Source organism: Nerophis ophidion, linkage group LG18 (genome assembly GCF_033978795.1).
Source record: "Nerophis ophidion isolate RoL-2023_Sa linkage group LG18, RoL_Noph_v1.0, whole genome shotgun sequence".
Lineage (NCBI taxonomy): Eukaryota > Metazoa > Chordata > Actinopteri > Syngnathiformes > Syngnathidae > Nerophis > Nerophis ophidion.
In genome coordinates this window covers 44984287-44999024 of record NC_084628.1, presented here as the reverse complement: position 1 = coordinate 44999024, position 14738 = coordinate 44984287, and the positions used below count along the sequence as shown (strand labels likewise).

The following is a 14738-nucleotide window of genomic DNA, read 5'->3' as shown; positions in this document are numbered from 1 at the left end:
TGTTGTTCTGTAATATGATATCATTATTTTGTTCAGTCACAGTGTAGCTCTACACCACTACAATACTGTATATTACTGCAATATGTGCACCAACACTATGTTTGTGACCACCGCACGGGAGAACAATCTACCGTCTCTGGTTTCGTCCACTCAAATAGTCACATTTGAAGGTTCAGGCCGGCTTCGCTACACCGCTTAAAAAAATAAAAGCAGCACTCTACCAAAGATTATTTAGTTTGTGCTTATTAAATATGCCAACCCAGCTTGAATTTACTGGTAAAATATTACTAATGCTAGTGTTACCAATGCTTGTGTCTACAAACTACAAAAGCAGTGAAGTTGTCACCTTGGGTCAATGCTAAATAAAAAGAGAATACAACAAATCCTTTTCAACTTATATTCAATTGAATAGACTGCAAAGGGGCTTCACGGTGGCAGAGGGGTTAGTGCGTCTGCCTCACAATACGAAGTTCCTGCAGTCCTGGGTTCAAATCCAGGCTCGGGATCTTTCTGTGTGGAGTTTGCATGTTCTCCCCGTGAATGCGTGGGTTCCCTCCAGGTACTCCGGCTTCCTCCCACTTCCAAAGACATGCACCTGGGGATAGGTTGATTGGCAACACTAAATGGTCCCTAGTGTGTGAATGTGAGTGTGAATATTGTCTGTCTATCTGTGTTGGCCCTGCGATGAGGTGGCGACTTGTCCAGGGTGTACCCCGCCTTCCGCCCGATTGTAGCTGAGATAGGCGCCAGCGCCCCCCGCGACCCCGAAAGGGAATAAGCGGTAGAAAATGGATGGATGGATAGACTGCAAAGACAAGATATTTCATCTTCACACTGCCAAACTCTGTTCTTTTTTGCAAATATTAGCCCATTTGGAACTTGATGCCTGCAATATGTTTAAAAAAAGCTGGCACAAGTGGCAAAAAAGAATGAGAAAGTCGAAGAATGCGCATCAAAGACGTATTTGGAACATGCCACAGGTGAACAGGCTAATTGGGAACAGGTGGGTGCCATGGTTCAGAGAATGCGGAAAAAAATCACTGCACAGGCAGGTAGGTAGGTCGGTCTTTATTGTCATTGCAACAAGTACAACGGAACTTTGTTTTCAGCACAAACCCGTTCAAGATGAGACAAACAAACAGTGTGCAGGGTTACAGAACAAGAACGCTGATGGGTGGCCATAAGGTGCCCCGTAAAAGATGGGGAAAAGGTAAACGCTGGGGAAGGATGAGTAAAAAAATACAATCCAGACTGGGCTCCTAAGGGGGCCCAGTTCGGAGTGAGAAAAAACCTCCATAGCAAAGCACATATACATATTACAACATACATCTCCAGATATCTAGCAACAGAGGGAAGGTAGTTCAAGGTCATGGTGGTAGGTCGCAGCTCTCAGGCGCTGACCATCCATCGATCACCCTTATGGGATTAGCGTCGAGGGCGTCGGATTGGGGGACAGGAGGGTGTATGTGTGGCGTATATTTTTTTTTTGTTAATGTGTGTGTATAAGCCCATAGTGTGACTCTGTTCCGCGGCTTTGATGTATTTGCCGTCGCTAGTCCAAAGTTCACAACAACAGGTGTGTGTCCATGAGAGACAAAAAAGGAGTTTGTTGTGTCTTCCTGCAGTGATCTTCGGGAGAGTCTCGAAGCCAGGGAAACAATCCAGGTTAAAATGTTTTGTATGCGAGTGAAAATAAAATGAGCTTTTCACTCTAAATTGTCTATGACTGGTCCTCAAAACTGCGGGGTAGACAGTCCGATGTAATCCACAGTTCTTCCTGCATCCTCCAATCATTTGTGGCAGCTTTGGGCTACTTTGAAGACTGCCAGCAACTTCCAATTTGTCTACAAACCAGAGCAACGCTTACCCCAATCAGCAGATGTCCAGTTGGCATCGTTCCCAATAGGTGGACATCTTCACGTCCTGGACAGAAAAGTGTCGCCAGGCATGCGGCCCTCCTTCTCCCAAGAGTCCGTGGTGTGTCCAGCAACAACCGCTTCGTCACGACAGCAGGTTTCCCCCAAACCCAAGATCTTGTCAATTTTGTTGAGGCCAGTTAAAAAGTTACAATGTTCAGATTTGGAGAGCAGTGCAAAAAGAGGCAACAAGAAAGTTAAGACAAGACAAGAGAAAGAAGCAAGCAGGAGAGATAAGGGAGAGGAAAGGGGAGTGTCCACCCTCGGTGAGTGCCAGAGAGAAAGTGTTTTTTTTTAGGTAAGCTGAAAATCAACACTGAATGCCCGTGACCTTGGATCCCTCAGCCTGTACCGCATCAAAAAGTGACAACAGTGTGTAAAGGATATCACCAAATGGGCTCAGGAACACGTCATAAAACCACTGTCAGTAACTACAGTTGGTCGCTACATCTGTAAGTGCAAGTTAAAACTCTACTATGCAAAGCGAAAACCATTTATCAACAACACCCAGAAACGCCGCCAGCTTGGCTGGGCCTGAGCTCATCTAAGATGGACTGATGCAAAGTGGAAAAGTGTTCTGTGGTCTGACGAGTCCACATTTCAAATTGTTTGTGGAAACTGTGGACGTGGTGTCCTCCGGAACAAAGAGGAAAGTAACCATCCGGATTGTTGTAGGGTGAAAGTGTGGTAGTCAGCATGTGTGATGGTATGGGGGTGTATTAGTGATTGTTGTAGGGTGAAAGTGTGGTAGTCAGCATGTGTGATGGTATGGGGGTGTATTAGTGATTGTTGTAGGGTGAAAGTGTGGTAGTCAGCATGTGTGATGGTATGGGGGTGTATTAGTGATTGTTGTAGGGTGAAAGTGTGGTAGTCAGCATGTGTGATGGTATGGGGGTGTATTAGTGGCCAAGACATGGCTAACTTACACATCTGTGAAGGTACCATTAATGCTGAAAGGTTTTGGAGTAACGTTATCATGGACGCCCCTGCTTATTTCAGCAAGACGATGCCAAATTATGTGTTACAACAGCGTGGCTTCATAGTAAAAGAGTGCGGGTACTAGACTGGCCTGCCTGTAGTCCAGACATTGGTGACAATATTAAGGCTAAATTATGAGACTGTTGAACAACTTAAGCTGTACATCAAGCAAGAATGGGAAAGAATTCCACTTCAAAAATGTGTCTCCTCAGTTCCCAAACCTGCACTGAGTGATGCTAAAAGGAAAAAATGCCTTTTTTGCAATGTGTTGCTGCCATTAAATTCTAAGTTCATGATTTGCAAAAAAAAAACATAAGAACATTTGTCAGTGTGAAGATGAAATATCTTGTCTTTGCAGTCTATTCAATTGAATATAAGTTGAAAAGGATTTGTTGTATTCTCTTTTTATTTAATATTTATACAAGGTGACAACTTCCCTTTAGTATTATGTTGTGCAGACTTCCAGCATACAGTAGTACCTCAACTTAAGAGTGTTTGAAATGCTTTAAGTTTCATTTTGAATTCCAACTATCTTCACCATTAGAAGGCGCCAAAAACGCTGCCGTGAATCCAGTAAAATGATCCCAAATCATCTGGTGTCACTTGTAAGTGTTACTTTATAACTTGCCTTAGACACTTTATTTTCCAACCACGGGAAGGAAGTGGTTAAGAGTCAGTGAATGAAAGTAATAAATTACAAAATAAAATGTGTCGCCAACTTAGCAAAGCAATTTGAGTGTCTCCTCACTAGTCTGCACCAAAATGAAGCAGAAAGAGTTTAACACAAGCCAGGAAACTAAAATAATCTCTCAACGGTGAGCATTTATCCCTGAAAGTAACAACAAGCCGCTGACTCGTGCAAGGGGATACAGTAGATACAGTACATTATTATCACTGTACAGTAATCATCAGTAGTACATTCTCTAGTATTCTAACATTTTTTATCTACAACGTGTTTTGTTTTCTTCTTAAAAGACATGTCAGCTGTTAAAATGCTGAAGTTGGGCTGCAGGGTTGGCGCCCATTTAATGGATTTCAGACACAAGTGTTTTGAGCTAAGAGCTCTTTTAAGGAACCGATTGAGCTTTTACCATCTTAGTCACTGTCATTGTGCCCTTGAGCAAGACACTTTACTCACCTGCTCCCAGTGCCACCCGGAGGGAGATGACAAGTTTCACCATTTTCAGCACTTTGAGTCTTCACAACAGGGGTGTCAAACTCTTTCAAATCACGGCATTAAAAATTAAAAAAATTAAATAAAGACAACTTCGGATTGTTTTCTTTGTCTTACTTTGGCCGAAAATAGAACAAACACATCCTGAAAATATTACAGTAAAAATATAGAAAAAGTGGTACAGTTTAGATCCATGAAGGAAAGAAGGAAGTGAATGAATGTTTAGAACTGAATATTTTACATTTGCAAACTCATGTCTTTTCTTGTCTATTATTTTAGTTTTTTTTATGAGTGAAGTAACGTTTATGACAACCTATTTTCTTTCAAAACACAATATAGAATGTGAGATATAACAGGATGATGCATTCATGTATCATTTGTTTTCAAAACTGAAGGTTATTGATAGATTATCCAGCAGTTTGTTGTTGTTTATGATGTTCAGCACTGCAGTGGACTGGAGGTGTGCTGGCATGACCTCATTCAGGTGTGCTGGCATGACCTCATTCAGGTGTGCCGGCATGGCCTCATTCAGGTGTGCCGGCATGGCCTCATTCAGGTGTGCCGGCATGGCCTCATTCAGGTGTGCCGGCATGGCCTCATTCAGGTGTGCCGGCATGGCCTCATTCAGGTGTGCCGGCATGGCCTCATTCAGGTGTGCCGGCATGGCCTCATTCAGGTGTGCCGGCATGGCCTCATTCAGGTGTGCCGGCATGGCCTCATTCAGGTGTGCCGGCATGACCTCATTCAGGTGTGCCGGCATGACCTCATTCAGGTGTGCCGGCATGACCTCATTCAGGTGTGCCGGCATGACCTCATTCAGGTGTGCCGGCATGACCTCATTCAGGTGTGCCGGCATGACCTCATTCAGGTGTGCCGGCATGGCCTCATTCAGGTGTGCCGGCATGGCCTCATTCAGGTGTGCCGGCATGGCCTCATTCAGGTGTGCCGGCATGGCCTCATTCAGGTGTGCCGGCATGGCCTCATTCAGGTGTGCCGGCATGGCCTCATTCAGGTGTGCCGGCATGGCCTCATTCAGGTGTGCCGGCATGGCCTCATTCAGGTGTGCCGGCATGGCCTCATTCAGGTGTGCCGGCATGACCTCATTCAGGTGTGCCGGCATGACCTCATTCAGGTGTGCCGGCATGGCCTCATTCAGGTGTGCCGGCATGGCCTCATTCAGGTGTGCCGGCATGGCCTCATTCAGGTGTGCCGGCATGGCCTCATTCAGGTGTGCCGGCATGGCCTCATTCAGGTGTGCCGGCATGGCCTCATTCAGGTGTGCCGGCATGGCCTCATTCAGGTGTGCCGGCATGGCCTCATTCAGGTGTGCCGGCATGGCCTCATTCAGGTGTGCCGGCATGGCCTCATTCAGGTGTGCCGGCATGGCCTCATTCAGGTGTGCCGGCATGGCCTCATTCAGGTGTGCCGGCATGGCCTCATTCAGGTGTGCCGGCATGGCCTCATTCAGGTGTGCCGGCATGACCTCATTCAGGTGTGCCGGCATGACCTCATTCAGGTGTGCCGGCATGACCTCATTCAGGTGTGCCGGCATGGCCTCATTCAGGTGTGCCGGCATGGCCTCATTCAGGTGTGCCGGCATGGCCTCATTCAGGTGTGCCGGCATGGCCTCATTCAGGTGTGCCGGCATGGCCTCATTCAGGTGTGCCGGCATGGCCTCATTCAGGTGTGCCGGCATGACCTCATTCAGGTGTGCCGGCATGACCTCATTCAGGTGTGCCGGCATGACCTCATTCAGGTGTGCCGGCATGACCTCATTCAGGTGTGCCGGCATGACCTCATTCAGGTGCGCCGGCATGACCTCATTCAGGTGCGCCGGCATGACCTCATTCAGGTGCGCCGGCATGACCTCATTCAGGTGCGCCGGCATGACCTCATTCAGGTGCGCCGGCATGACCTCATTCAGGTTCGCCGGCATGACCTCTTTCAGGTGCGCCGGCATGACCTCTTTCAGGTGCGCCGGCATGACCTCATTCAGGTGCGCCGGCATGACCTCATTCAGGTGCGCCGGCATGACCTCATTCAGGTGCGCCGGCATGACCTCATTCAGGTGCGCCGGCATGGCCTCATTCAGGTGCGCCGGCATGGCCTCATTCAGGTGCGCCGGCATGGCCTCATTCAGGTGCGCCGGCATGGCCTCATTCAGGTGCGCCGGCATGGCCTCATTCAGGTGCGCCGGCATGGCCTCATTCAGGTGCGCCGGCATGACCTCATTCAGGTGCGCCGGCATGGCCTCATTCAGGTGCGCCGGCATGACCTCATTCAGGTGCGCCGGCATGACCTCATTCAGGTGCGCCGGCATGGCCTCATTCAGGTGCGCCGGCATGGCCTCATTCAGGTGCGCCGGCATGGCCTCATTCAGGTGCGCCGGCATGACCTCATTCAGGTGCGCCGGCATGACCTCATTCAGGTGCGCCGGCATGACCTCTTTCAGGTGCGCCGGCATGACCTCATTCAGGTGCGCCGGCATGACCTCATTCAGGTGCGCCGGCATGACCTCATTCAGGTGCGCCGGCATGACCTCATTCAGGTGCGCCGGCATGACCTCATTCAGGTGCGCCGGCATGACCTCATTCAGGTGCGCCGGCATGGCCTCATTCAGGTGCGCCGGCATGACCTCATTCAGGTGCGCCGGCATGACCTCATTCAGGTGCGCCGGCATGACCTCTTTCAGGTGCGCCGGCATGACCTCATTCAGGTGCGCCGGCATGACCTCATTCAGGTGCGCCGGCATGACCTCATTCAGGTGCGCCGGCATGACCTCATTCAGGTGTGCCGGCATGACCTCATTCAGGTGTGCCGGCATGACCTCATTCAGGTGTGCCGGCATGACCTCCACCAAGCACACATTCCGAGTTCATCTTTCATGTTATCAGTTTGAGAACTTTTTTTTCTTTTTCTTTTTCCCTTTCTCCTTTCTTTTATTGTAACTGGATCTGTGTGCTGTTATTTTATCTTTTATTTTTAAGAATTTTCTATTTATTTTCCTTTTTTCTTTCTTTTATTTGTAATTGGATGTGTTCATGTTTTGTAACTGGATCTGTGTATTATTATTTTTACTTTGAACTTCTGAAAAGGACCCCAGGAAGACTAATAGGGATCCTCAATAAACAATAAACAATGTTTACAAAAAAGTGGGACCCTGAAAGTTGACTGTTGTTGCTATCCTTCTTCGTGGGACATCGTTGATTGTCAAGTCATGCACGGATGTACTTTGTGGACGCCGTAAGTTTTTGCTGTCGTCCAGCATTCTGCTTCTGTTGACTTTGTAGCCTGTTCAGCTTTACTTTCGTTTCGCAGAGCCATTGGCTTTTCCTTTCATTTTCCCTTTAGTTCATTTTTGGTTTAAGCCTTGCATACCTTTTTACCTGCACCCTGCCTCCCACTGTGCTGTGTATATTGGGATGGCAACAAACCATAATCATCTCACCCGACACATTCCCACTTCTATGACTTGATTTTGAAAATTCCTAGCGTCAACCCTGATGGAGTATTAATATTAATAATAATAATAATGATAACAATAATAATCATTTGGGGTGTTGGAGCCACTCTGGCGTAAGGCAGTGTACACCCTGGACAAGTCGCCACCTCATCCCAGATAGACAACATTCACACACTAGGGACCATTTAGAGTTGCCAATCAACATATTCCCAGGTGCATGTCTTTGGAGGTGGGAGGGGCCTATCCCCAGGTGCATGTGTTTGGAGGTGGGAGGGGCCTATCCCCAGGTGCATGTGTTTGGAGGTGGGAGGGGCCTATCCCCAGGTGCATGTCTTTGGAGCAGGGGTCGGTAACCCGCGGGTCTAGAGCCGCATGCGCTTTAGCGCCGCCCTAGTGGCTCTCTAGAGCTTTTTCAAAAATGTATGAAAAATGGAAAAAAAAGATGGAAAAAAAGAAATTTTTTTTTTGTTTTAAAATGGTTTCTGCAGGAGGACAAACATGACACAAACCTCCCTAATTGCTATAAAGAATACTGTTTGTTTTAAACATGCTCCACTGTTTTGAGTATTTGGCGAGCGCCGTTTTGTCCTACTAATTTTGGCAGTCCTTGAACTCACCGTAGTTTGTTTACATGTATGACTTTCTCCGACTTTCTAAGACGTGTTTTATGTCACTTCTTTTTCTGTCTCATTTTGTCCACCAAACTTTTAATGTTGTGCATGAATGCACAAAGGTGAGTTTTGTTGATGTTATTGACTTGTGTGGAGTGCTAATCAGATATATTTGGTCACTGCAAGCTAATAGATGCTAACATGCTATTTAGGCTAGCTGTATGTATATATTGCATCATTATGCCTCATTTGTAGATATATTTCAGCTCATTTAGTTCCCTTTAAGTCCTCTTAATTCAATTTGTACCTCATGACACACTATCTGTATTTAATATGGCTTTTAATTTTTTGCGGCTCCAAGTGGATTTGTTTTTGTATTTTTGTTCCAATATGGCACTTTCAACATTTTGGGTTGCCGCCCCCTGCTGTGGAGGATGCCGTCGTCGAGGCGACATACAAACTCCACACAGAAAGATCCTGAGCGCAGGATGGAACCCAGGACCTTGGTGTTGTGAGGCGGACACACTAACCCCTCCTCCACCGTGCTATACGACATAGATAATGAATTCCCGTGGGCCTGGACATTGACACCCCTGCAGTAGAACAAAGCGCTCTAGCAATGTGATCGACTGAACAACTCATGCTGAGTTGCAGTAAGTCTGTATACGTCCAACATTGCTTCCTTGGAGCCCCACTGCAAAAGCTGCTTATTAAAAAAAGGGACCCCCAAAACATCCATCCATCCATCCATTTTCTACCGGTTATTCCCTTTGGGGTCGCGGGGGCCGCTGGCGCCTATGCTTAGTAGATACTTTCAAAGAGTTTACATGGGACAACACACTTTTGAAATGGCTATCATGACTAACCCTAACCTTCACTTGAGTGAAATATAAGAACCGACTGTTAAAACTGAGTATTATTGACTTTATAAAAGCCATTTTTTTTTCCAACTTGCAGACATACCTAAAGTGGGCAAGTTGTGTCCACAGCAACACGACACAAGAGCTTATCTGTTAGCACGTCCATCAGGGGCTCACAATGAAGCACTCATCCCACCGTCCAAGGTCTTCAGGTCCACACAATGCTGCCATTATCCAACACTCTTGTTTCCCCGGCAGGGGTGTCAAACTCTTTATAGAATGGGGGGGGGGGGGATCTACTCCCAAGTGGGCCAGACTGGTAAAATCACGGCACCATAACTTCAAAATAAGTTATCTATTTTTAAACACAATCTGAAGTTGTCTTCAGATTGTGTTTAAAAATAGAAGCACTTTGTGAAAATGTACAAATCATAATGTTGTTGTTTGTTTTTTTAACACTTACATGTTGCAGTTAATAGTATTCTATCTTTATTTGTCCTTATTTATACTTTCTGATGAAATGATGTGATAATGTTCATCAGTCAACTCATTGCTGTTCATTTTCAGTCTATCAAGACAAAACATAATAATATCAAAATCAAATTACAGCATACTTGCCAACCTTGAGACCACTGAATTTGGGAGATGGGGGCGGGGTTGAGGTGTTGGGGGCGGGGTTAAGGTTGGCGGGGTTTGGCGGTAGCAGGGGTGTATATTGTAGCGTCCCGGAAGAGTTAGTGCTACAAGGGATTCTGGGTATCTGTTGTGTTGCGTTTATGTTGTGTTACGGTGTGGATGTTTGTCATTCTTGTTTGGTGTGGCTTCACAGTGTGGCGCATATTTGTAATGAAGTTGTTTATAGGGCCACCCTCAGTGTGACATGTATGACTGTTGACCAAGTATGCGTTGCATTCACTAGGGTGTGTCTGCAGAAGCTGCATGCAACATGTGAGTGGGCCCACATGGAGGGAAAGCGGACGTGAGGACAGGTTGTAGAGGATGCTGAAGGTAGTGCCATCATGGCACGCCCTCAATATTGTTGTCCAGGTGGAAATCGGGAGAAATTGGGGGAAATGGTTGCCCCGGGTGATTTTCGGGAGGGGCACTGAAATTTGGGAGTCTCCCGGAAAAATTGTGAGGGTTGGCAAGTATGAATTACAGTATGTTATTTATGTAGTTTGATCATTTTCCTCAACTGACATCATGTGCTTTATTTTGTACATATGCACCTGCTCAGTGGCCTCGTGGTCAGAGTGTCCGCCCTGAGACCGGGGGGTTGTGAGTTCAAACCCCGGCCGAGTCACACCAAAATGGGACCCATTGGTACTTCGGCGTCAAGGGTTGGAATTGGGGGTAAAATCACCAAAATTATTTCCTGAGCGCGGAGCACACTGCTGCTCACTGCTCCCCTCATCTCCCAGGGGGTGAACAAGGGAATGGGTCAAATGCAGAGGACACATTCCACCACACCTAGTGTGTGTGTGTTGTCACGCCCACGGGATCAGGTTTTGTTTTATTTTTTGGACACTCGTTTCCTGTACCTGCACTTCCTTGTTTTCTTTGTTACCATGCCAACTCATTGATTTTCACCTTGCCCTCATGTCACGCCCCTATCCCCATGTCATGCACCTGTTTTCAATCATCATAGCTATTCTTTAAACCGGAAGTTGCCAGGAAGTCAGCCTGGCAACTTTACATATCCCTCAACCCGATTCATGCCTAGCCATGCTGTTTATTCCATCCTGTTCACGTCAAGTAAGTTTTTGGTTAAGTTATGTCACAGTTGTTTAGTTGTGTTTTCAGTAGTCAAGTTTGTTCTCCGCCATTGTGCGCGCCATTTGTTTGCCTTTTGTTGTAGTTTGTTAGTGTTAGTAATAAATAAATATGTACTCACATTCACGTCTCGCTCGTGCCAATTTCCCTTTGCGTTGGAGAAACAATCCAAGTCATAGTCCAAGTCCTGACGTGTGTGTGTGTGACAACCATTGGAACTCTAAAGAATTGCTATTGCGACATCTAGTGGACACATTCAGAACAACAGTTCATTTCCTTCCAAAATTCCTTGGTCATTTTTATAAAGTCAAAGTTAAAGTACCACTGATAGTCTCACACACACTAGGTGTGTTTTCTTTGATTTTTACTTTAATAATAATAATGAATAATAATGGATTAGATTTATATCGCGCTTTTCTATTGTTAGATACTCAAAGCGCTCACAGAGAAGTGGGAACCCATCATTCATTCACACCTGGTGGTGGTAAGCTACATCTGTAGCCACAGCTGCCCTGGGGTAAACTGACGGAAGTGTGGCTGCCAGTTTGCGCCTACGGCCCCTCCGACCACCACCTATCATTCACTCACCATTCATTCACCAGTGTGAGCGGCACCGGGGGCAAAGGGTGAAGTGTCCTGCCCAAGGACACGACGGCAGCGATTTGGATGTCAATAGGTGGGAAGCGAACCTGCAACCCTCAGGTTTCTGGCACGGCTGCTCTACCCACTATGCCATGCCGTAGTAGATAGTACAGTACAGTACATATTCCCTACAACTGACCACTAAATGGTTTTTCAACTTGTTTAAGTTGGGGTCAAATCATGGTGAGATTACCCTCTGCTTTTGACCCATCACCCTCGCCCCCTGGGAGCTGAGGGGAGCAGTGAGCAGCAGCGGTGGCCACGCCCGGTAATCATTTTGGGGGATTTGACCCCCAATTCCAAGCCTTGATGCTGAGTGTCAAGCAGGGAGGTAATGGCTCCCATTTTTATAGTCTTGGAACTCACGACCTGCCCATCTCAGGGCGGACACTCTAAACTTAGCAAACCCCTCCCACGGGCCGGGTAAAACCTGACCCACGTTTGACACCCCTGATCCGGAGGGTAAAAAGCTGACTCGGGCGCAGTCTCACATCCGCCGCTCGCCGTTCTCCACGTGCTCCGCCAGGCTGTTGAGCGCCGTCTCCTCGCTCTTGGACTGCGGCGCCTGGTCCCCCTTCCGGGAGGGCTTCTTGGCGGCCCGCGACAACTTCCTCCTGAAGGTGTCGCCGGCCAGGAAGTAGAGGACGGGGTCCACGCAGCTGTTCAGGCTGGCCAGTCCCCGGGTGACCTGGTAGGTGGCGTAGACCCGGTTGTTGAAGTCGCACATGGCCGGGCTCTGGAAGTAGAGTCTGGCCCGCATGTTGAGGTTCTTCATGACGTGGAAGGGCAGGTAGGAGACGGCGAAGACGGCCAGGACGATGATGACCAGGTGGATGGACTTCTGGCGCAGGGGCGCGTTGTTCATGTCGTTGCAGACGAGGGCCTTGACGATCATGCCGTAGCAGCAGAAGATGATGATGAAGGGCACGCAGAAGCCGAAGACGGTCAGCGTCATGCTGTAGATGAAGTAGCCGGGCAGCTCGTCCTCCGTGGTGGTGTCGTAGCAAATGGTGGCGTTGCGCTTCAAGCCGGTCCGCGAGTAGTAGAGTATGGGCGAGATGGCCAGGACCACCAGCGCCCACACCAGCGCGCTGGTGACCACCGCGTTCTTCTTCTTCAGCCGGCCCAGGGACTTGAGCGGGTGCACCACCCCGCTGTAGCGGTGCACGCTGATGCAGGTGAGGAACAGGATGCTCCCGTAGAGGTTGACGTGGAAGATGAAGCGCTGCAGCCGGCACGGCACGTCGCCGAACACCCAGTCCGTCTTGTTGAAGTAGTAGAAGACCAGGAAGGGCAGGGAGAGCACGTAGCAGAAGTCGGCCAGCGCCAGGTTGAACATGTAGACCGAGATGCCGCTCCACGGCCGCATGTGGCACAGGAACATCCAGATGGCCAGGCTGTTGCCCACCAGGCCCGTGATGAAGACCAGGATGTAGACCGTGGGCAGGTAGTAGAACTGGAAGCCCGTCTTGGTAAGGGAGCATCCCCGGGAGTGGTTGTGCAGCTCGCTCACGTTCAGCAGGGAGGTCAGGTTGAGGTCGGAGGTCATGGTGTCCGTCACGGCCGCAGGCTCCGCCTTTTACTGCAGGACAGGGAAGGCAAAGTGGACGTTGGACTTTTTCTTCACGTGCAAACTGTTGTTGTGTTCCCTAATTGGAGTGCTGGGTGTCGCAGTCTGGACTGGACCTGGTTTGAAGAACCCTTTAAACCAGGGGCGTACTAACTTTTTCCATGCCAAAAGTGTAAGAATGTGAAATTTGTTTTTGACTTTATTAAATGTATTTATATTCACATTTGGTGCAGAAAAGGCAGGAGCAGGAGGGGACGGAAAGAGAAAAAAAGGAAGACAGAGGGGGAAATTGTGGGGACAAGAAGGAGATTAGACACAGAGACAACAACAACAACAGCCAACACAACAATAACAATAACAACAACAGCAAACACAACAACAACAATAACAACAACAACAGCCAACACAACAACAACAATAACAACAACAACAGCCAACACAACAACAACAGCAAATAGGATATGTACAAATATGATGGTAAAATTGAAACAGTTAGCTAAATAAATAAGACAGAAATGACAATGAGCATTATTACACTACAAATGGAGCGATACAAATACCAACAGAAATATCACTATTGATAATGAACAACAACAATAATTGACCTCTATTATCAACAATACAGTTGTTCAAATGCAACAATACATATGTGTAATGATAACTAGAGATACAAAAGAAAGCAGAAGGATGGAGGGGAAGAAAGAGAAGCCAGCTGTATTATCCTTGTAGATTGTTATTGTCATAATCCACTACTTGGATCATGTCATATTCTGGTTTTGTTCCGGCTTGGTTCTGTCTTCCTTAGTTCCTGGTGGCACTTCCTGTTTTGTTCGGTTGTCATGACTATACATTTGTGTCACCTGGCTTGTGTTCTGACGCGCGCACCTGCCTCCTAATTTCTGTCCCTATTTAAGCCTGCCCTTTTTGTTCCTACGGTCTCGCAGTGTACTGTGACGCTTAGCTGGCATCGTGGTGTGTGTTTGTTCTCTCGAGGATGCAGTCGGAATGAAACACAGCGTGAAGGTAGGAATGAAGATTTATTTTTATCATAAAACAGACAAAGAACCAAAAATACTTGCACAAAGGCACTAACAACAAAAAACAACAGAACTAGCATGTGAGCTAGAAAGAACTAAGGACGCTAGCATGTGATCTAGGAAAATAAACACACAAATAGCGTGGAAGCTAATCGAGTTCAAAATGGGAGTTACCACAATGCGGGATAGCGACGTCATTTGTTGCAGGGAAAGCAAATTTACACCGCAAGGCCGAAGGAACAAAAAGGGCAGACTTAAATAGAGACAGAAATTAGGAGGCAGGTGTGCACGTCAAAACACAAGGCAGGTGACACAAATGTGTAGTCATGACAACCGAACAAAACAGGAAGTGCCACCAGGAACTAAGGAAGACAACATAACAGAACACGATACCAAGAAGGAACAAAAAACAGAATATGACATGATCCAAGTAGTGGATCATGACAGTTATAGTAAGAATAGGTTAAGCTTTGTCAGTGTGCCATGTGTCACCCAATTTACCCTAGGGCAACAACACTAATATATGTTTGATGAAACCTGATTATGTGCAACTTGTATATGTACATGTATGTGTATATGTATGTATATGTACATGTATGTGTATATGTATGCTTTTACAGTGAATGTATATGTACATGTATGTGTATATGTATGCTTTTACAGTGAATGTATATGTACATGTATGTGTATATGTATGTTTGTACAGTGAATATT

The 14738-nt window shown here is 47.1% G+C and overlaps 1 protein-coding gene across 5 annotated transcripts in view; it reads right to left on the bottom strand.

Moving 5' to 3' along the window:
• Positions 1–14738, bottom strand: part of p2ry1 (purinergic receptor P2Y1) — a 107736-nt gene that overhangs the window by 46987 nt on the left and 46011 nt on the right. For 2 of the 5 annotated variants that reach the window (XM_061878238.1, XM_061878237.1), the window contains one exon: positions 9010–12999. The exons of the other annotated variants lie outside the window; for them this stretch is intronic. In XM_061878238.1, the coding sequence (XP_061734222.1) occupies positions 11905–12966 (1062 nt within the window). In that variant the 5' untranslated portion in view covers positions 12967–12999 and the 3' untranslated portion in view covers positions 9010–11904. Of the gene's footprint in view, positions 1–9009; positions 13000–14738 lie in introns of those variants that run through there. 5 annotated transcript variants of the gene reach the window in all.